Here is a 22,892-nt window from a genome sequence, read left to right as displayed (position 1 = left end):
TATATATATATATATATATATATATATATATAGACATCCGATAACTATATATATATATATATATATATATATATATATATATATATATATATATATATATATATGTTTTATCAAGTGTAAAATAGGTTCATGGAAAATATAACATTATTGGTGAAATAGTTATCGGATGGTTTTAATTTTTATATTTTACATGTACAAATATATACTTTTATTTTCACATGTAAAAATACAAGATTTCCCAAACAAGTTAAATGAAGCTTGATTGTGTTTGCCAATAGAAGTTATACTTGCATCAACAAAGACGAGTATTTTTTGAGGTTGAGCGATAAATACAAATTTCATTACAATTCAGGCATGGAAATTATTTTTTGCTGGAGGTATTTCACTCAACACCGTTTTCCGAATACTAAGTTATGTCCCTTGAACAACCTTGACAACAATGTAAATCCGGTCGCAGCATCGCTCATGTGGACTTGCTTTTGCGGTAAGATAAGGTTAAAACAGATCTTATTTGATTGCAATATACTAAGCTTTTACACACCAACCATTCTTTTAAATCATTAATATTTTGTATGAGATCAGCGAACAAATGTGAATGGAATTGAGGCGAATTTGTGACAACTTGCTGGTCTAGGTTGTTGGGGTACTGAGCTTGCAATGTATGTTTTAGTGTCCTGTGTATGTTTACTCTTGCTACTTGCTACTGTACTGCGCTCGCAGCTCAGACAGAATGGTCACGTGTGAAAACAAGCTTTCGAATTAAGGTCTACTGGAAAAGGCAGATTTCTGTTTGGCACTGAAAAATTACATGTATTTTCGTCTGATTCAAACAGATTGTCAACCTGAAAACAACGTGAGTGCTGCCTTTACAAGCACTATACAATAAACAGGTACCCTATGGCTAGTTTTATTAACCCTGTTATTATAAATGGACGAGTACCCGGATACCCGTTGGCATCTTTAGTATCTATTTATTTTATTAATTGGTGAAAAATATTTATAAAATCTCCAAATCATTTGCAAGTCACACTTTTTTCTGAGTGTGACAAAGTTTGTCCATGGTTTGTACACCGGAAATAAAGCCCACATAACATAAAACTGGAACATAATAATGAAGCCAGTATGTAGAAGTCACATATAGTGTACTAGTCCTACAATGTAAGACATAGCACCTGTTATTTCTGTTTTAGTGATGCACACAACATAAATATCAGCATCAAGGTCTTACATGTAGGACTAATAGTGTACCTGTATTATTAGTATTTGCATCTGTAATATATTTCATTGCTCTTAAATGCATATTGATGACCATAAAACACATATGTTAATGACACTATGTCAATATGAAAAATATATGACACATTTTTTTCCTTTTTTTTTCAAGAAGTTAGGATAAAATTCTCAAATTTAAAGATGCAAATTTTAGGACATTTAGGCTGTTTCACAAAAAAGATTTTTCTTTATGTTTAAACTATTTTAGTTAATAATATTTTATGCTAGCCAGTGAATTAGTAGATTTTCCAATAAACAGTGAATGTGAAATATATTTTTCCACAGCACTTTTTAGAGATTAATAACAGTATGATCATAAAGAATGGCCTATTACTATCTTTGTCTTATGGTAAGAATGGCCACCTCTCATGCAAGAGTACCAGGTTCAAATGATTATAAGTTTTCCTCCTTTTATTAAATTAGTTTTTTGCCTTGAATTAGGAAAGAGAATTGTATTACTACTGATATTTTCCATTCAAATATGCACATCACACAGCAGAACATAGAAGGTTTACAGCTGCTTCATCTGATTCTCATACATATTGCTAGACAATATGTTTGAGCATAAAAAGCGTTTTCTTGTTTCAAGTGAATAAAAGTTCATATATTTCATCTAGTGGATGAATAAACCAATAAATAGATCTCCACCATTTTTTTCTGACATTTCTTATAGAGGAAATGTCAGGGGAAACAAATCAGAGATGTACTTGCTTGTATAGTAGTAGGTGAAAAACTCTGATATATTCACTTATGGCTTTGCCCTTTGTAAGGCTACTGAACTTTTCAACCACTCTATGAAATATAGCCATATTCACTAATTGCAAGCAAACACCCTCTGTTTATTATATAATTAAATGTGAAATACAGAAAACTGTAGGTGAAATATTCTTCATGTTCCAATATTTTCACACATGACTGGTGAACTTGCTTTTCCAGTCAGGTAGAGTAAAATAGTTTACAGGATGTGAAAAAATTCATTGATTGCAGCATATTGGGGGTATATCTCATCTACTATTCTCTTAAATCACTGAAATTTTTGTATGGTCAGCAAATATATGTGATTGGAATTGATGTGAACTTATCAAAAGGATGGTGAGGGTGGTGTGCTGAAACCCAGATTTAATCATCGATTCTTTGATTCTGAAGCAAGTTAAATATATAATGGTGGCCCCGAGTGGCCGAGTGGTCTAAAGCGCTCTTCGTTACGGATCACTGCCATCTCACCTCTGTCTGCGGCGGTTCGAGTCTAAGATTCAGCCAATGTGGGCATGTGAGAAAGCTTGCCAGTAGCTTCTCGTGGGTCGGTGGTTCTTTCCGGGGTTTACCGGGTTCTTCCTCCACCATTAATACTGGCCGCCATGTATAGCCTATCATGTGCTGAAAAATGGCGTTAAACCCCACAACAACAACAACAACAAATATATAATAAACATACTTTTTTTTCTTGAATCCATATCAAATGTATTTTATCTTGTGGTTCAAAATTGGTGGGTTTGCTGCAAGTTAAAATATGACCATTATTTTATTACATTATGAAACATTTCCAGTATTAATGTTGGAAAAGAACATTATTTTCTGTGTATAGTTTTTCATTGAATTTACTTTTCATACATTATAAATCAGGCACATATTACAGTAACCAATTATTTCTATTCCATTTACCTCTGAGAAATCTCACTCATGGGATTCCTACTAAACAAAAGGTAAATAAAGCTAACACATGAACAGTCCCTGGTTTGAATAGCTAACACTCACTCAGTGGCCACAGACTTTGTGGCAGATTTGTCATTAGTTAAATTTTCATTGTGTTTTCTTTGATTTGAAATTTATATGTTTAAATCTCTATTCATAGAATATTTGTTAATCAACAGCGCTCTCACTGTTAAATGAACACTAGTGATCCTGTTTATTATAACATAACTTCAAAACAAGTACATGAGGTCAAAGTGAATGGTTCATGAATTAAGGATGGAAACAATGTCAGGACTCTTGGTGATATATCTGTCATTAATGTAGGGGAAAAAAATATTTTCTATTTATTTGGTTATTTCCATGATGGCTACATGGTTCTGGTTTGGCTATTCATGTTGTTTCTTATAGACAATTTCTAAGAACATGACTGTATTTAGATGGCTACTAAATAAAGAATATATTTTGAAAATCTTCTTTGCCCTTAATATAAACCTAATATAATATATCCAGCATATTTTAGAAATGTGAAAGACATGTGTGTTGACATTGTATAAGAGGCCAGATTTTGCCTTCCATTGGACAAAAAAAAATTGCCGTGTACTTAACCTAACAATGCTTGAAAAAAAGGCACAAGGTTAGCCTTGTCATGCATCTAGTATTAAATTACAAGATTATTAAGAAAATTTCCAAAGAAGCTTTCTGATAATATTTAATTTTGAAACACGAGAACCACACGATTCATTTTCTTTTCAAAAGAGTACTACAGTTTGGAAGTCCAAGTTGTTGCATGCAATTTCAAAAATCCAAATTGTTGTTTATTGTCCAACATAAACAGTGCAGTGATTGTTTGGATGATGTGTGACATATAGTATAATTTTCTTATTGTATTTATGGCTTTCTAGATGCAAGTATAGATGAGTAGATGACAGAGTGGATTGAAACAGGATGTATTTTCCATTGTCAATGATACAGGTGAACCTATTTCCTAAGTGATAAAAGAGAAGCATTATTATTTCCTGAAACATTGGATTGGCATGTAAGGTCTTCCTGAATGTAAGCCTGCAAATAAGGCCCCTAGTCACAGCTCTAGCATTTGAGGTCAGAGGAGTATTGTCCACTGAACAAAATTATTTAGTTCCAACACTGGTGTATAAATATGCATGTGATTTAATATATGTGATTAACATCTCAATTATCCTTTGTATATGCTTTGGTTCATATGAAATGAATCATACCAGTGCAAACGTTTAATTCTTGTGAGTAGTGGGTAAGTTCGAACACCATTGCCGACTTCTACAAAACTAGTCACCAAATGACACTTAAATAACAATATTTGCCTGGTATTTCCATGTAAAGTCAAGAACTGAATCTGTATGATAAATTTGATACGTATTATCATCCATAACAATGCTAAATATACTGTGCACATGACCTATCCTGTTTCAGTTTCCCTAATTGATCATTTTGAATCTGCTGTCTGTGTTTAGGAAAGATCAAGACTTTGATTTTAGCTATTATATTCTTGCATGTATGATTGTTAAATGGTATCATTTTATTCTTGAAAAGATAAGTAAAGTATAAGAGTGATGCAAAAAGTAGTTGTTTGAGTGATTAATTTGAAATTTTCCAGTAAATAAATAAATTACTCATTCATTTTTCAGCATCTGACCTTATCATGTAAGCCCTTTCTGACTCTAAGCCTGGCTACCTTTTGATATGCAAATAAGGCCCCTAGTCACAGCTCTAGCATTTGAGGTCAGAGGAGTATTGTCCACTGAACAAAATTATTTAGTTCCAACACTGGTGTATAAATATGCATGTGATTTAATATATGTGATTAACATCTCAATTATCCTTTGTGTTTACTTTGGTTCATATGAAATGAATCATACCAGTGCAAACATTTAATTCTTGTGAGCAGTGGGTAAGTTCGAACACAATTGCCGACTTCTACAAAACTAGTCACCAAATGACACTTAAATAACAATATTTGCCTGGTATTTCCATGTAAAGTCAAGAACTGAATCTATATGTTAAATTTGATACGTGTTATCGTCCAGAACAATGCTAAATATACTGTGCAACAAGACTTGGATTATATTCTTGCATGTATGATTGTTAAATGGTATCATTTTATTCCTTTAAAAGATAAGTAAAGTATAAGAGTGATGCAAAAAGTAGTTGTTTGAGTGATTAATATGAAATTTTCAAGTAAATAAATAATAATGACCTTATTTAAAGAGAGTAACACAATTAGCTCAGAACCAATCTACCTTGAGGCCCTCATACAAAGGAAATTATTTAGTTTAGCTGCATCTCTGAAGCCACTGGATGTATTGGGTTTGGAAGAAGGAAATAGAGTGGGCATTTCTAATCTCAACTGGAATACTATTCCAGAGCAGACTTCTAGAGTATTGGAAACTTTTTTTTAAAAATAACTCCTTATTTGGTTTGGGAATTTTATACTGTTTGGTAGACATGGATTGCAGGTATTACCAGGTAGCCTATACTGGAATAGTGATTGTAAATATTCAGGAGCACTATTATGGGATATCCTGTACATTAATTTGGCTTTTCTCAAACAGATTTGGTCTTTAATAGGTAATATTTTTAACCTACCAGCTAAACTTTCCTTGCTTTCTTTTTGGATTGATATTAGCCCTAATGCTCTTTTTTGAAGATGTCCCAGCTTTGCTATGTTTTTATCATTTGAATTACCCTGTATTACAGTAGTCTAAATAGGGTTGTATATAACTGTTATAAAACAGTTTTCTGTGCCTTTCAGGGAGAAAATGTCTTATCCTACTGAGAAGCCATAAACTTGAATTGACTTTTTTACTGATATGTTTGATATGTTCAGTCCATGACAGGTTATTATCTACCAGAACACCAAGTAGTCTATCATGACAGACCATTTGCAAATTTTGATCCTTCCATGTCAGACATAGTTCATCACTTTTTCCTTTTTTGCCGTGTTGAGATATGTAATATTTTAGTTTTACCAGTATTTACCACCATGCCATTGCATGTGCACCAGTTTTCCAGTTTGTTTAGGGCATTCTGTAAAGAAATTTTGAGTTCATGCTTTGTGTTATGGATGTCTGACAACGTTGTGTCATCTGCATAGAGATGATATTGAGTCTCTTAGTAAAAGTGGTAGGTCTTTAATAAATAAAATAAATAGTAATGGACCTAGATTGCTTTGACGTCTCCATGTAGTCTTGTGTTGGTTAGGTTATACTGATTGCAGTCATAATGGCTTTTGAGGGATTGATCAACATGGCAAACATGTTTGACACCCACAATGAGATATTTACATGTGGCTTGGCACTCCCATTACATTTCTGTAATGTTCAAGTGTGCAGGCATGAATTTTTGCATTGCTGTGAGTCATAGTTTAGTTTTACTTGTTCGTGCTGGTACCATTGTGTATACTTTTATGGCTCTATGTTCTTGAACTGAGAAACAGGAAAGAGCAAAAGATAACAAGTTTTGTCAAATTCAACAAATAATTAAATCCCTAGAATACAAAGTGAAAATTTATTTTAAAAAATTACAGTATTGCAAACTAAATCCTTAATAGTCCTAATAGTTCTATCAGAAGACCAGAAGTTTAGAATATTCTGAATGAATTCCGGTAGTGTGCCAAATGAATTCCAATTTTGAATGTGCTGATGTGCCAATCGCCTGGAACACTGTTGATAAGCTAACAGTCTTGATGTATCACAATGATAAAATCCAAAATGTCCTTGAATGAATGCACAATAATCTCAAAATAGTGATTTAGAGTAAAAAGACAAAGAACACTTTGTAATTACAAGGAATAATTTAAATAAATTCTCTCAAATATTAACTGAACACAACTAAAACTGATTCATCTAAAGACTGATGTTAAGATAGGAATAATTAATTCTAAAGTAAACAATCCTAATACTGTATTAAAAAAAACTAAGACATAATAACACAACCAGGATGAGTGTTATCTTAGTAGAAATTTCCATCAAACTGTAAACAAAATTCATTTCTGGAATCTACTTGGGCCAGAATCAAGGTTGTATCTATAACTGAAAACCATGACATTAGACATGTAGGTCCAAACTCCTACCTTCAGTTATGGACCAAGGTCAATCACACAAAGCAATTTAAATATAGTACATAATATATTACTGAGGTGTATGTAAAATCTGCAGGTCACTAAAAGATCTCAAGACTGATTCTGTAACATGTGTGTAGATCATATAAATGTATGGTGACAAATCTCAGCAGAATCAAGAAAAAGGTTTTGAAATGGTTATGAACCATATCAATCTAGCACCTTATCTGGTAAATAGTTGTAAGTTTGTGTACATCTGTTACATTGAACACTATTAATGTATTGGCTTTGTCACAGATCACTTTCAGGATCTCTACATATGATCGAGTGACGTAAATGACAGTATGTTTATGACATCCACATGAGAATATATGTCAGGGATTGGTTTCTTTATCTGGCATCGTACAAAGCATGGTTGTTCTTGAACCCATTAGTGTCATTAATGAATGATATTTAACTTATGTCGGTGATGAATTCAACAGGTTGTATTTCATTGATTTCATCACAGACCTCATGGAAATCTTTTAAATTATTGTAACACCATTGATTATCCGCAGATGGTACTATCAGGTATAATATGTCCCATGTGAGATTCAGAAACAGTTGTGTTTTTCCTGATCCATATGGATCCAAAGTAATTGCCCTTGTCAAAATGGGAAATGTGGCATGGTGCTTCTTTGGTTTAAGGCCAGTACATGCACAAAAATCAGTTATATTGGGAGACATACTTGAGAGAAAACAACCATGAGTTCACATTAGTGCAAAATCTACATGAAGACACATGATGAAATACCAGAGGTCAAGTGGATGAACAAACAGGAATATGTGTCTGTTTTAGCAGAAACAATTTCAAAAAGATTACCAGGTCACTAGTGACCTGTGGTGGTGACATGGCGTTGCAGCCAGTAAATTAGATCCTGTTTGTTACAGATACAATCTTGCTTATAAATATTCTAAGTCACTTCTTGGCCAACATGTCACTGATGTAAAATTTGTACATGCATTAGGTGCAATTATGGATCCCAACATATGTGAATGGATCATGATACTGGTTACTGACACCACTGTATAGGGTAAATCAGGGTTGGTGGGCAATTGTTATCAATATTATTATGAGATAAAAATAGAATCAGTGTGTTACAGTCTACAGAGTTATTGGAAAGGCACAGCAATCAGTAGATAGTTGATGTGGCTCCTGTCAATAAAGAATTTGCTAGTGAGTGATGTAACAAGCATTATGGCTGACACCAAAATAAAATCCCATGATTATGGTTTAACATTAGAACCTCCAACGAAGTTCATCAAGCTAATAGTTTGCTTTTGCCGCACAATGCAGGTACATGTTGATCATAGTAGGTACCACTAGCTAATGCAAAGAAACTGAACCATTTGTGTGTATCTACATGCATGGACCACTAAAATGCCCAAACCTTCTCCAGGTGGATCTCAACAGAGTATTTCTTGGATCAGTTTCAATGCTGATGGAACACCACAAAGTAAAAATTTGGTATGGACATACTGACATTAATCACAATGAAGCTGAGGACTTTAATCATGTGCTTTTGGAATGATAATTTGGGCATCCAACCTTGCAGGAACTATTAATGCCACGTATGAGGTTATCATGTGAATAGATAGTCAAGACTTTTAGATGTCATAGCTGTGTTGAACAATAAAGTTGATTGCATGATTACGATGAAACCTGCCAAAGCAACAAAAATATTAGTAATACCTCTACATGGTTTAGTAGGTAATATGATTGGATTGCATGAACCCATATTGGCATACAATGCTTTTACAAGATATTTGTATGTGCTAAGGGAACTCAAATGTGCTGGAAGAGCCACTTATTTCATTTCAAATTTGACCACATGTATACTTTTGCACATGACCTGTTGTAGCAACATCCCAGTGATTCATTTTCCTTGTAACAGGACCTTTACATGGGTTTGTCCATGAGGAATTGCAGGTGGCACCAGCCGATACAGTTACCAGCCACAGATTATTAACAAGGTAGACCTGTTGCAGCAACTCCCAAGTTATTCATTACCTTGTAACAGGATCTCAACATGGGTTTGTCCATGAGAAACTGCAGATGACACCAGCTGATACAGTTACCACCCATAGATTATTAACGAGGTAGATTACAGTGGCTACATTCAAGAAAAATAGTTTTAGTACAGTGGCATTACCTGGACCAAACTTTGTGGATTGCTTGTACTTGGAGTGATGGAGAACCCAATTGATTTGGGTCTCAAAAGGTCAAAGGCCAAGGTCACAGTGACTTAAAGAAGAAAAATGGTTTCTGCACAGGAACATTACTTTTAAAACACAAACTTGGACCACACTCTTTTAATGCCGTATTTTTGAGAAAGGAAGAAACCCTTTAAAATATGGGATGGGCTTACAATGTGCAGTTCAAGGTACTCTTGTATGATTTTGGTTGGCTTTAAAACAATATTTTCAGTTTGTGCTCTACTTACCAGTTGGATGCTTCGTCTTTGCTGTTATTTTTAATATTGTAGTTATGTCTTTTATTTTAAGGATGAGCCCTCATTTTATCTTATAATTTCTTATACATTTAATCAAAACAAGCAGATGAATGTGTAATTTATATTTTCAGGTCGAGGAAAGTCTAGCGTGTTGCCTCAAAAGATATCATGTCCACACAGCCTAGAAGAAAAAAGAACACTCGTGTAAGGCATGGTTGTCTTACTTGTAAATTATTCTTTTGGCCATTTTTGCATGATGACATGAGGCAGAGTGTAATATATTATGTTGTCCATCTGTCTGGTACCACTTTTAGTTCTGCTCGGTAACTCATGTTCTCCACTGTCTGTAGTTGCTCATGTTTTGTACATGGGCAAATATGGACTCTATAGAGTTCAGGTTCAAAAGTTAAGAGGTCAATGCCACTAATTGTGAAAAAGAAAAATAGTTTCTAATCTTGACAAAATGTTTGGATGCCTTGCTCTTTTGGTAAGGAAGAACATTTCAGTTTTGGGGACCAACACAAAAACTTGACTTTTCAGTCATCTGAATTTACCAAACTTTGCAGATTGCTTGCACTTGGTGTAAGAAAGAACTTATATTGATTTTGGGATCAAAATATAAAAGGTCAAGATCACTGTGACTGAAACATTAAAAGTGGTTTCTGCACAATTACATTAGTTCTACATCACATTCCTGGAAGCTGGGGTAACTTGGTTGGTAGTGCATCAGACTCATAGCTCAAGGGTTGCCAGTTCATCACCTACCAAGGCCAGCCAGGGTTGGCTGCTACTCTGTGTCCCTGGCAAAGACACTTACCTCCCATTTCTTCAGCATATCAAACAGTGTGATAAAAATGCTGTTAAGATCCCCAATGAAACAGGACTTACCTAGAAAAATCTTTTTGGATGCACTTATTGAAGGCTGAACTCTTTTCTTTTTTTAGACTATTGATTTTGAGGTCAAAAGGTCAAATGTCAAGGTAACTGTGAGTGAAATAAGAAAAATGGTTTCTGCACAATATCAGGAGTTTTAAGTACCAGATCTGGTTCAAACTATGTGAATGGTTAATGCATTGAGTAAGGAATAACCTACTGATTTTTTTCAGAGGTCAGCGTCACTGTATCTGAAAGAAGAAACATGTTTTTTTGAAAAATTCTGTGATTTCTGTAGAGGACTATTAAATTAAGCTTTATTTGTAGTTTGATGTATTTTTTAATTCCTGCAGAAATGCCATATCTGAATACTTAAATATATTTTTCTTCATCTGCAAACAAAAATGTTTGTCTTGACCGTTGTTAGGAATCAGATTTTCATGGTTGATTGTCAGTTTTTTCAAATTGTTTGATGATTGTTTAATATTTGCTTAATTTATCAATATGATGTTTTGCCAAAATGGAGGCTTTTTACTTATTGCCCAAGCATGTTTTGAAAAAATTGGGACTTTTTTCTCATATTGACTAAATATGATGTTTGGCCAAAACAGGGGCCTTTTTGTCATATTGCCCAAACATGGTGTTTTGCCAAAATGGGGGCTTTTTACGATATTGCCCAAACATGGTGTTTTTCCAAAATGGGGACTTTTTACTGTATTGCCCAAACATGGTGTTTTGTCGGAATGGAGGCTTTTTACTTATTGCCCGAAGTGCAGAACAGCTGGAATGGTGCAGAATTGAATGTTGACCATTTACAGAAATCATAATGACTGAAGCTTGACCAAATCATTTAATCAAAAACAGTGCTGATCATTGTTAGATTTACTTTTGTTTTATTGAAGGAAAGTTTCATAATGTTGGGTCTGTACAGTTGAATACACTGTAATATACCAATTTGGAGGAAAAAGCTTTACTTTAATTGCTTGTCTAGTTTTTGTGAATTTTGTAATGTAAAGATAAAAGATTACAGCAGAAACTAATTTTTAAAATGTTTGAGTCCATCAAGCTAGCTAAGTCAACAAACTGAAAAATATTGGTTTTAAACCATAAGAATCTTGTCTCTTATTTATTTTCATTTGTTTAATTGATTTATTTACATCATTATTATATTAAATGATGAGTTGATGTATTAGGCAATAGGCCAGTTTTCCTTGTAGGTCTCAAAATATTACAGTTAAATTCCATAGGATATAATGTAATTGGATATGCTGTCATGATTTTGAAGATCATAATATTGAATTAGGGTTTACACAAACACTGAAAATGTATAACTGGTTCTGAATGCAAATAGTGCTTATCCATACATATGATAGAAGAGAGAGAAAGCAGCTTAGGCTAGATGGAAAATTTGAAAAGTTTGGTCACTTTTTGATTTAAAAAAAAGGGAAGACACCCTCCCTTTTTTTAAGTCGAAAACACTGACCAAATTCTGCCACAGATGTTTGCACCCTGATTTTATTGACAAGGTGGTTTTGAATAACATTGACATAAGCTTTAAAAACATAAAATCACATTGTTTCCAATATATGCCTGTGATAACCAGCACTCTGATATTGATTTTAAAGTCAGTGGTCTTGGCTCTGATACTTGTGAGTACGATAACATAGAACAAATATGAATGGATTTTTATCCAGTCCAGTTTGTGAATATATCTGAAGAATATTTAAATGATGCTAGTTCAGTAACTTCTTGTGTTTTTCCCCTGCCCCAAATAAAATCATGTGGGTATATCTTGATTTGAAATAACTATGTTTATTGATCAGGTCAAAGGCCATGACAAAGTATTTGTGCAGCACTTAATGGGCATGTTAACTCAACTAGTAAGAAACTATTTTTGAACATCCATTATGGTCACCTTTGTAACCATGTTGAAACACTTGTTATTGCCACTCCTCTAAAATGATCATATTACACATGGGACCTTCGTTTAATGACTTATGATATATGGTAATAAGCGAAAACGCTGCTGATCTGAATTCCAGCATGGCTGCAAAATCTCACTATGATTTCTTCTTCCTAATGATGGCAATGGCTACATGAGATTTTCATCAAAATATTTCTTATCATGTCTTATTGGTCCTAAATGAAAACCATCCCAATCTGATATACAGTGTGACCAATATGGTAGCCATCTTAAAAAAACGTGTTCTGGTTACTCCTCTGAAACAGATGGTCATATTGATATGGGGTTTCAGTTAAAGATTTCTTATGATGTCTAGTTGGTCTTAGTTGACAATATTGCTAATCTGACATCCAGTATGGCCACCATGGCATCCATCTTGAGTGATTTTATCATTACTTGTCCTGAACAGATGGTCATATCAGCATGAGGTTACACCAAAAGACTTAATAGGATGCCTAGTTGGCCCTAAATGAAAATAGTGCCCATTAAACATGCTGTCAGACATACAGTATGGGTTGGACATTTGACATCTTGAAAATTTGATCTCAACTCATCCTGAATGGAGGGTCATATTGACATGGTGATATCCAGCTTGAAAATATTGACATGGTGTTTCCACACAGAGACTTTATATGAAGTTGGTCCTAAATAAACATGATACTGATGTGATATCCAGCTTGTTATTGCTATTCTGATGAGATGGACATTTCAGGGTTTTCACTGAAAAACTTTTTATCAATCTATTTGGTCCTAATTGGAAAGGGTGCTGATCAGACATCCTGTATGACCACCGGAGGTCATCTTGAGCATCATGTTATGTTGTTGTTGTTGTTGTTCTAGGGCTTAATGCCATTTTTCAGCACAAGATAGGCTATTCATGGCAGCCAGTATAACTGGTGAAGGAAGAACCCTGGAAAACCCAGGGAAAAACCACTGACCCACGAGAAGCTACTGGCAGGCTTTCCCATGTACCCACTCTAGCTGAGCCTTGGACTCAAACCCACGCAGACAAAGGTGAGATGGCAGTGTTCCTGAATGGTGAGCACTTTAGACCACTTGGCCACTCGGGGCCCGCATCATGTTATAGTTGCTTCTTCAGAATGGATTGTCATAGTGACATGTGCTTTTCACTTAAAGAATTATGAGATCAAGTTGGTTCAAATAAAGATGGTGCCAGTGAGACTGATATTTTGTGAAAATTTTAATTCAGACATAAGAAAATAGTATTTTTTAAATCATATTTGCTGTGTTGGAGTTTCTTAACCTTGTTAATTATTCAACAGTTGAAATGAAGAATTAAACTTATCTGGGACTGCTGGAAAATCTTTTCATACAGTAGATCGTCAGTCCCTTCGAGGGAGTCTTACATATCTTTACAGTTTTGGAACTGAACCTTTACTTGGCATTATATAGGAAGGATTGTGCTGTTAAACTCTTTATATATTTGTCCCATTTTTATTTATTGTTCCACATCAAAGACCACCTGAAACTATTAGCTAAAGAAACTGATTTGATCTGTTGATTCATCTTTTGATAACTTGTATGCAGAATTCCCAACCGACTAGCACAGCTGGGAAGAAAAACGAAGATGCAACAGGGACAAAGGAAAATGGATCCCAGGGTGAAAGTCATCCTGCTACACAGGAGCCACAGGAGGGGTCAACTTCTATCCCAGAGGTAGTGAAGTTCTTTGACGTAGTACTGATAATCCATGTCTTTGAGACTTTACTGGTCTGCAGAATATGGTTTCAAAGTCATGCAGCATTCTGGTTTAAGAGGGATTTTACTTGTCTGAAGTTTACAGTTTCAAAGTAATTGACCATTCTGGTTTATGGGCCCAGAATCAGAAATGAAAAATTAAACTTACAACTTCTGAAGACAAATGATTAGCATTTTAAAAGTTAAAAAAGTATTGTTTAGAAAACTCCTTGATATACCAACTACATTTGTATTTTAAGCAAATAAAACATGCTTGATTAATTAAATTATAGAAAGCTTTTGCTTTTGTAACACTGACCAACACCTTTGTATTTTGAGGCTTTTAAGTAGTCATTGTTCTTACAAGATTGAGTTTTAATAAAAATTTCAAGATGTCAATAGAAATTAAAGTTAGTCTGGGTACCAAATTGACTTTTAAAAAATTACATCTTATGCTCTTGACTGCCCATATTCTTTTATGCAAATTGCAGAAGGTAGTACATGTTCCTATTTAATATGTAATACTGTTATATGTTGCTATATGTGTACAGATGGTAACACATGTGCCTATTCAATATGTAATACTGTTCTTTTAAATTGACAACAGTCTGGAGTTGTTCCTAGGAATGCATACCAGGGTCCCAAGAACTACAATCCACCAATACTGCAGAGGTTCCAGGAATACCTGCGAAAGACGGAAGTAGAGGTGGCTTTCAAAAACCTTTTAAAAATACTAATGAATAGGGAGGAGTTGCCATACAACCCCTACCCAGGTCTTGTGACCAGACTGAGGCCTTATGATGTGAGGTAATGTTTCTTTGTTTTGACTGTGAGAACATCAGGTATTAAACGAGAAAGAGTTAAAATTCAGTTATGATAAGATAAGTTTATGTTTTCTGTATTAGCTTTATGCTGAATTCATTTCAAATGTATTAATGCATACATCATGTTAAGTTGAAATGTGTGGTTGCATATGTCATAATGTTAATGGATACATCATGTTAAGATGAAATGTATAAATGTATATATCATAATGTTCATGGATACATCATGTTAAGATGAAATGTGTAAATGTATATATCATAATGTTAATGTATACATCATGTTAAGATGAAATGTGTAAATGTATAGATCATAATGTTAATGTATACATCATGTTAAGATGAAATGTGTAAATGTATATATCATAATGTTAATGTATACATCATGTTAACATGAAATGTGTAAATATATATATCATAATGTTAATGGATACATCATAATGTTAATGGATATATCATAATGTTAAGTTGAAATATGTGGTTGCATATATCATAATGTTAATGGATACATCATAATGTTAAGTTGAAATGTGTGGTTGCATATATCATAATGTTAATGGATACATCATAATGTTAAGTTGAAATGTATGGTTGCATATATCATAATGTTAATGGATACATCATATTAAGATGAAATGTGTGGTTGCATATATCATAATGTTAAGTTGAAATGTGTGGTTGCATATATCATAATGTTAATGGATACATCATGTTAAGATGAAATGTGTGGTTGCATATATCATAATGTTAATGTATACATCATGTTAAGATGAAATGTGTAAATGTATATATCATAATGTTAATGGATACATCATAATATTAATGGATATATCATAATGTTAAGTTGAAATGTGTGGTTGCATATATCATAATGTTAATGGATACATCATGTTAAGATGAAATGTGTAAATGTATATATCATAATGTTAATGGATACATCATAATATTAATGGATATATCATAATGTTAAGTTGAAATGTGTGGTTGCATATATCATAATGTTAATGGATACATCATAATGTTAAGTTGAAATGTGTGGTTGCATATATCATAATGTTAATGGATACATCATAATGTTAAGTTGAAATGTGTGGTTGCATATATCATAATGTTAATGGATACATCATAATGTTAAGTTGAAATGTATGGTTGCATATATCATAATGTTAAGTTGAAATGTGTGGTTGCATATATCATAATGTTAATGGATACATCATAATGTTAAGTTGAAATGTATGGTTGCATATATCATAATGTTAAGTTGAAATGTATGGTTGCATATATCATAATGTTAATGGATACATCATAATGTTAAGTTGAAATGTATGGTTGCATATATCATAATGTTAAGTTGAAATGTATGGTTGCATATATCATAATGTTAATGGATACATCATAATGTTAAGTTGAAATGTATGGTTGCATATATCATAATGTTAATGGATACATCATAATGTTAAGTTGAAATGTATGGTTGCATATATCATAATGTTAAGTTGAAATGTATGGTTGCATATATCATAATGTTAATGTATACATCATGTTAAGATGAAATGTGTAAATGTATATATCATAATGTTAATGTATACATCATGTTAAGATGAAATGTGTAAATATATATATCATAATGTTAATGGATAAATCATAATGTTAATGGATATATCATAATGTTAAGTTGAAATGTGTGGTTGCATATATCATAATGTTAATGGATACATCATAATGTTAAGTTGAAATGTGTGGTTGCATATATCATAATGTTAATGGATACATCATAATGTTAAGTTGAAATGTATGGTTGCATATATCATAATGTTAATGGATACATCATGTTAAGATGAAATGTGTGGTTGCATATATCATAATGTTAAGTTGAAATGTGTGGTTGCATATATCATAATGTTAATGGATACATCATGTTAAGATGAAATGTGTGGTTGCATATATCATAATGTTAATGTATACATCATGTTAAGATGAAATGTGTAAATGTATATATCATAATGTTAATGGATACATCATAATGTTAATGGATATATCATAATGTTAAGTTGAATGTGTGGTTGCATATATCATAATGTTAATGGATACATCATAATGTTAAGTTGAAATGTGTGGTTGCATATATCATAATGTTAATGGATACATCATGATGTTAAGTTGAAATGTATGGTTGCATATATCATAATGTTAAGTTGAAATGTATGGTTGCATATATCATAATGTTAATGGATACATCATAATGTTAAGTTGAAATGTATGGTTGCATATATCATAATGTTAAGTTGAAATGTATGGTTGCATATATCATAATGTTAAGTTGAAATGTATGGTTGCATATATCATAATGTTAATGTATACATCATGTTAAGATGAAATGTGTAAATGTATATATCATAATGTTAATGGATACATCATAATGTTAAGTTGAAATGTATGGTTACATATATCATAATGTTAAGTTGAAATGTGTGGTTGCATATATCATAATGTTAATGGATACATCATAATGTTAAGTTGAAATGTGTGGTTGCATATATCATAATGTTAATGGATACATCATAATGTTAAGTTGAAATGTATGGTTGCATATATCATAATGTTAATGGATACATCATGTTAAGATGAAATGTGTGGTTGCATATATCATAATGTTAAGTTGAAATGTGTGGTTGCATATATCATAATGTTAATGGATACATCATGTTAAGATGAAATGTGTGGTTGCATATATCATAATGTTAATGTATACATCATGTTAAGATGAAATGTGTAAATGTATATATCATAATGTTAATGGATACATCATAATGTTAATGGATATATCATAATGTTAAGTTGAATGTGTGGTTGCATATATCATAATGTTAATGGATACATCATAATGTTAAGTTGAAATGTGTGGTTGCATATATCATAATGTTAATGGATACATCATGATGTTAAGTTGAAATGTATGGTTGCATATATCATAATGTTAAGTTGAAATGTATGGTTGCATATATCATAATGTTAATGTATACATCATGTTAAGATGAAATGTGTAAATGTATATATCATAATGTTAATGGATACATCATAATGTTAAGTTGAAATGTATGGTTACATATATCATAATGTTAAGTTGAAATGTGTGGTTGCATATATCATAATGTTAATGGATACATCATAATGTTAAGTTGAAATGTATGGTTGCATATATCATAATGTTAATGGATACATCATAATGTTAAGTTGAAATGTATGGTTGCATATATCATAATGTTAAGTTGAAATGTATGGTTGCATATATCATAATGTTAATGGATACATCATAATGTTAAGTTGAAATGTATGGTTGCATATATCATAATGTTAAGTTGAAATGTATGGTTGCATATATCATAATGTTAATGTATACATCATGTTAAGATGAAATGTGTAAATGTATATATCATAATGTTAATGGATACATCATAATGTTAAGTTGAAATGTATGGTTGCATATATCATAATGTTAAGTTGAAATGTATGGTTGCATATATCATAATGTTAATGGATACATCATAATGTTAAGTTGAAATGTATGGTTGCATATATCATAATGTTAATGGATACATCATAATGTTAAGTTGAAATGTATGGTTGCATATATCATAATGTTAAGTTGAAATGTATGGTTGCATATATCATAATGTTAATGTATACATCATGTTAAGATGAAATGTGTAAATGTATATATCATAATGTTAATGTATACATCATGTTAAGATGAAATGTGTAAATATATATATCATAATGTTAATGGATAAATCATAATGTTAATGGATATATCATAATGTTAAGTTGAAATGTGTGGTTGCATATATCATAATGTTAATGGATACATCATAATGTTAAGTTGAAATGTGTGGTTGCATATATCATAATGTTAATGGATACATCATAATGTTAAGTTGAAATGTATGGTTGCATATATCATAATGTTAATGGATACATCATGTTAAGATGAAATGTGTGGTTGCATATATCATAATGTTAAGTTGAAATGTGTGGTTGCATATATCATAATGTTAATGGATACATCATGTTAAGATGAAATGTGTGGTTGCATATATCATAATGTTAATGTATACATCATGTTAAGATGAAATGTGTAAATGTATATATCATAATGTTAATGGATACATCATAATGTTAATGGATATATCATAATGTTAAGTTGAATGTGTGGTTGCATATATCATAATGTTAATGGATACATCATAATGTTAAGTTGAAATGTGTGGTTGCATATATCATAATGTTAATGGATACATCATGATGTTAAGTTGAAATGTATGGTTGCATATATCATAATGTTAAGTTGAAATGTATGGTTGCATATATCATAATGTTAATGGATACATCATAATGTTAAGTTGAAATGTATGGTTGCATATATCATAATGTTAAGTTGAAATGTATGGTTGCATATATCATAATGTTAAGTTGAAATGTATGGTTGCATATATCATAATGTTAATGTATACATCATGTTAAGATGAAATGTGTAAATGTATATATCATAATGTTAATGGATACATCATAATGTTAAGTTGAAATGTATGGTTACATATATCATAATGTTAAGTTGAAATGTGTGGTTGCATATATCATAATGTTAATGGATACATCATAATGTTAAGTTGAAATGTGTGGTTGCATATATCATAATGTTAATGGATACATCATAATGTTAAGTTGAAATGTATGGTTGCATATATCATAATGTTAATGGATACATCATGTTAAGATGAAATGTGTGGTTGCATATATCATAATGTTAAGTTGAAATGTGTGGTTGCATATATCATAATGTTAATGGATACATCATGTTAAGATGAAATGTGTGGTTGCATATATCATAATGTTAATGTATACATCATGTTAAGATGAAATGTGTAAATGTATATATCATAATGTTAATGGATACATCATAATGTTAATGGATATATCATAATGTTAAGTTGAATGTGTGGTTGCATATATCATAATGTTAATGGATACATCATAATGTTAAGTTGAAATGTGTGGTTGCATATATCATAATGTTAATGGATACATCATGATGTTAAGTTGAAATGTATGGTTGCATATATCATAATGTTAAGTTGAAATGTATGGTTGCATATATCATAATGTTAATGTATACATCATGTTAAGATGAAATGTGTAAATGTATATATCATAATGTTAATGGATACATCATAATGTTAAGTTGAAATGTATGGTTACATATATCATAATGTTAAGTTGAAATGTGTGGTTGCATATATCATAATGTTAATGGATACATCATAATGTTAAGTTGAAATGTATGGTTGCATATATCATAATGTTAATGGATACATCATAATGTTAAGTTGAAATGTATGGTTGCATATATCATAATGTTAAGTTGAAATGTATGGTTGCATATATCATAATGTTAATGGATACATCATAATGTTAAGTTGAAATGTATGGTTGCATATATCATAATGTTAAGTTGAAATGTATGGTTGCATATATCATAATGTTAATGTATACATCATGTTAAGATGAAATGTGTAAATGTATATATCATAATGTTAATGGATACATCATAATGTTAAGTTGAAATGTATGGTTGCATATATCATAATGTTAAGTTGAAATGTGTGGTTGCATATATCATAATGTTAATGGATACATCATAATGTTAAGTTGAAATGTATGGTTGCATATATCATAATGTTAATGGATACATCATAATGTTAAGTTGATGTTGTTGTTGTTGTTGTTGGGTTTAACGCCATTTTTCAGCACGCGATTGGCTATACATGGCGGCCAGTATTAATGGTGGAGGAAGAACCCGGGAAAACCTGGGAAAGAACCACCGACCCACGAGAAGCTACTGGCAAGCTTTCTCACATACCCACATTAGCCGAATCCGAGACTCGAACCCACGCAGACAGCGGTGAGATGGCAGTGATCCGTAATGAAGAACGCTTTAGACCACTCGGCCACTCGGGGCCCCTAATGTTAAGTTGAAATGTGTGATTGCATATATCATAATGTTAATGTATACATCATGTTAAGATGAAATGTGTAAATGTATATATCATAATGTTAATGGATACATCATAATGTTAATGGATACATCATAATGTTAAGTTGCAATGTGTTAAAACAGACATCATAATGTGAATGTACAAATTGCATTCTGCAGAATTCTTGCTATTGTAAACAATGTTCACTGTATGTATTTTCACAGGAGACTTAACAAGTTATACATGACTCCTGTTGTGTCAAGTTATTTATTTGTTAAAGGCATGAAGTTTCAGTAATATTATTCAGTCATTTCCTTCCAGTGTGATATGAAATAGGAAGATTGAGTAATAATAACTCAGTCATTTCCTTGCAATGTGATATGAAATATGAAGTTTCAGTAATAATTACTCAGTCATTTCCTTACAGTGTGATATGAAATATGAAGTTTCAGTAATAATTACTCAGTCATTTCCTTATAATGTTATATGAGATGTTTGTTTCCCAACATAGAACATGATTTATTCAAGGCTTTATACTTAATCAGAGATATCCTATCCTATCCTAGCCATTACACCATTACATGTACAAGTTTGGAATATTTTCTATATTTGGGACATCTGTGTGAAAGGGTGAATATCCTCTGCTTTTAATTTATTCCAGATTTCACATGGAGTTGTATCCTTCGTATAAAATACTGACATATCTCAGTAAGTATCTGATATGCAGTTATCTGTCTCTTTGTCTTTTTTTTTATTCCCAGTACAATGAAATAAGCTTCTGTTATTCCCAGCTCATTTTATAGTTTATGCTCCAGGTTTGATATTCCATAGCAATATATGGGATTAGGCTTTGATATATATATATATATATATATATATATATATATAAACCTGTGATTTTCCAGCAAATTATGGTCCAAAACCTCTTTTAATCTCCAGACAAAATTATGAGAGGGCACTTGAAATTCCCAACACTGCCAAATTAGTTTAATGGGCACACACTCACTTGGATTGTTAAATTGTAGTTGTTGGTGGTGATACTTGTATTTTGTGTGGTTCTTAGCTTATTTTACTTACATTTAACCATAGCTATGGCTCCTAAGAAATATGCAGGTGTCACTGGTGGTGTCAAGTGTAAACACCTGTCAATATTGATACAAGATTAAAAGTAGAAATGTTGAAAAAAAAATGAAGAAATAGCCAGGAAAAATAAATGGTGATTTCTGGAAGAAATAGCCAGGAAAAATAAATAGTGATTTCTGGAAGAAATAGCCAGGAAAAATAAATGTTGATTTCTGGAAGAAACAGGCAGGAAAAATAAATAGTGATTTCTGGAAGAAATAGCCAGGAAAAATAAATGGTGATTTCTGGAAGAAATAGCCAGGAATTTTAAATGGTGATGCACACCTAGAAGAACACTAATAGTGGATGAAGAACTTTGCTGGATTCAAACAGTATTAGGATAGAGTTACCATCTTAGTATGCTCAAATACAGCAGGCACACATGGATGTAAGCCAGAGGTGATAGGAAAAAGTATGTGCCCTAGGGCCTTGAAAGGTGTTAAAATATACCCAATAACATACCATGCTAATACAAATGGCTGGATTACCACCGTGATTATGTTAGAATGATTTGAACACTTTTTTTGTGTGCCTGAAGCCAGAGCACACTGCACATCTGTAGGCCTGTCAGAAGACTGCAAAATTATATTTATTCTGGACAACTGTTCAGCTCACCCCAAAGCTGAACTGTGTAAGAAAAATGTTTATACAGTGAATTTACCACCAAACTGTACATCACTTATCCAACCCCAAAGCCAAGGAATACTGTGCTTTCTGAAGGCTAAGTATCGCTTTCTTTTTATGCAAGGTATGTTAGATGTGGTTAATGCTGGCAAGTCTGTACAGACATTTATTAAAGAATTCAGCATGAAAGACATGCTATGGCATATTGCT

The 22,892-nt window shown here is 32.1% G+C and overlaps 1 protein-coding gene across 2 annotated transcripts in view; it reads left to right on the top strand.

Moving 5' to 3' along the window:
• Nucleotides 1-418: 418 nt before the first annotated feature.
• Nucleotides 419-22,892, top strand: part of LOC149775741 (uncharacterized) — a 138,473-nt gene continuing 115,999 nt past the window's right edge. For both annotated transcript variants that reach the window (XM_089943309.1, XM_089943308.1), the window contains exons 1-5: nucleotides 419-484; nucleotides 9,681-9,753; nucleotides 13,934-14,062; nucleotides 14,691-14,890; nucleotides 21,598-21,644. In XM_089943309.1, the coding sequence (XP_089799435.1) occupies nucleotides 9,718-9,753; nucleotides 13,934-14,062; nucleotides 14,691-14,890; nucleotides 21,598-21,644 (412 nt within the window). In that variant the 5' untranslated portion in view covers nucleotides 419-484; nucleotides 9,681-9,717. The remainder of the gene's footprint in view (nucleotides 485-9,680; nucleotides 9,754-13,933; nucleotides 14,063-14,690; nucleotides 14,891-21,597; nucleotides 21,645-22,892) is intronic.

Source organism: Sinohyriopsis cumingii, chromosome 19 (genome assembly GCF_028554795.1).
Source record: "Sinohyriopsis cumingii isolate HCF-2022 chromosome 19, ASM2855479v2, whole genome shotgun sequence".
NCBI lineage: Eukaryota > Metazoa > Mollusca > Bivalvia > Unionida > Unionidae > Sinohyriopsis > Sinohyriopsis cumingii.
This window is presented reverse-complemented; position numbering and strand designations above follow the sequence as displayed.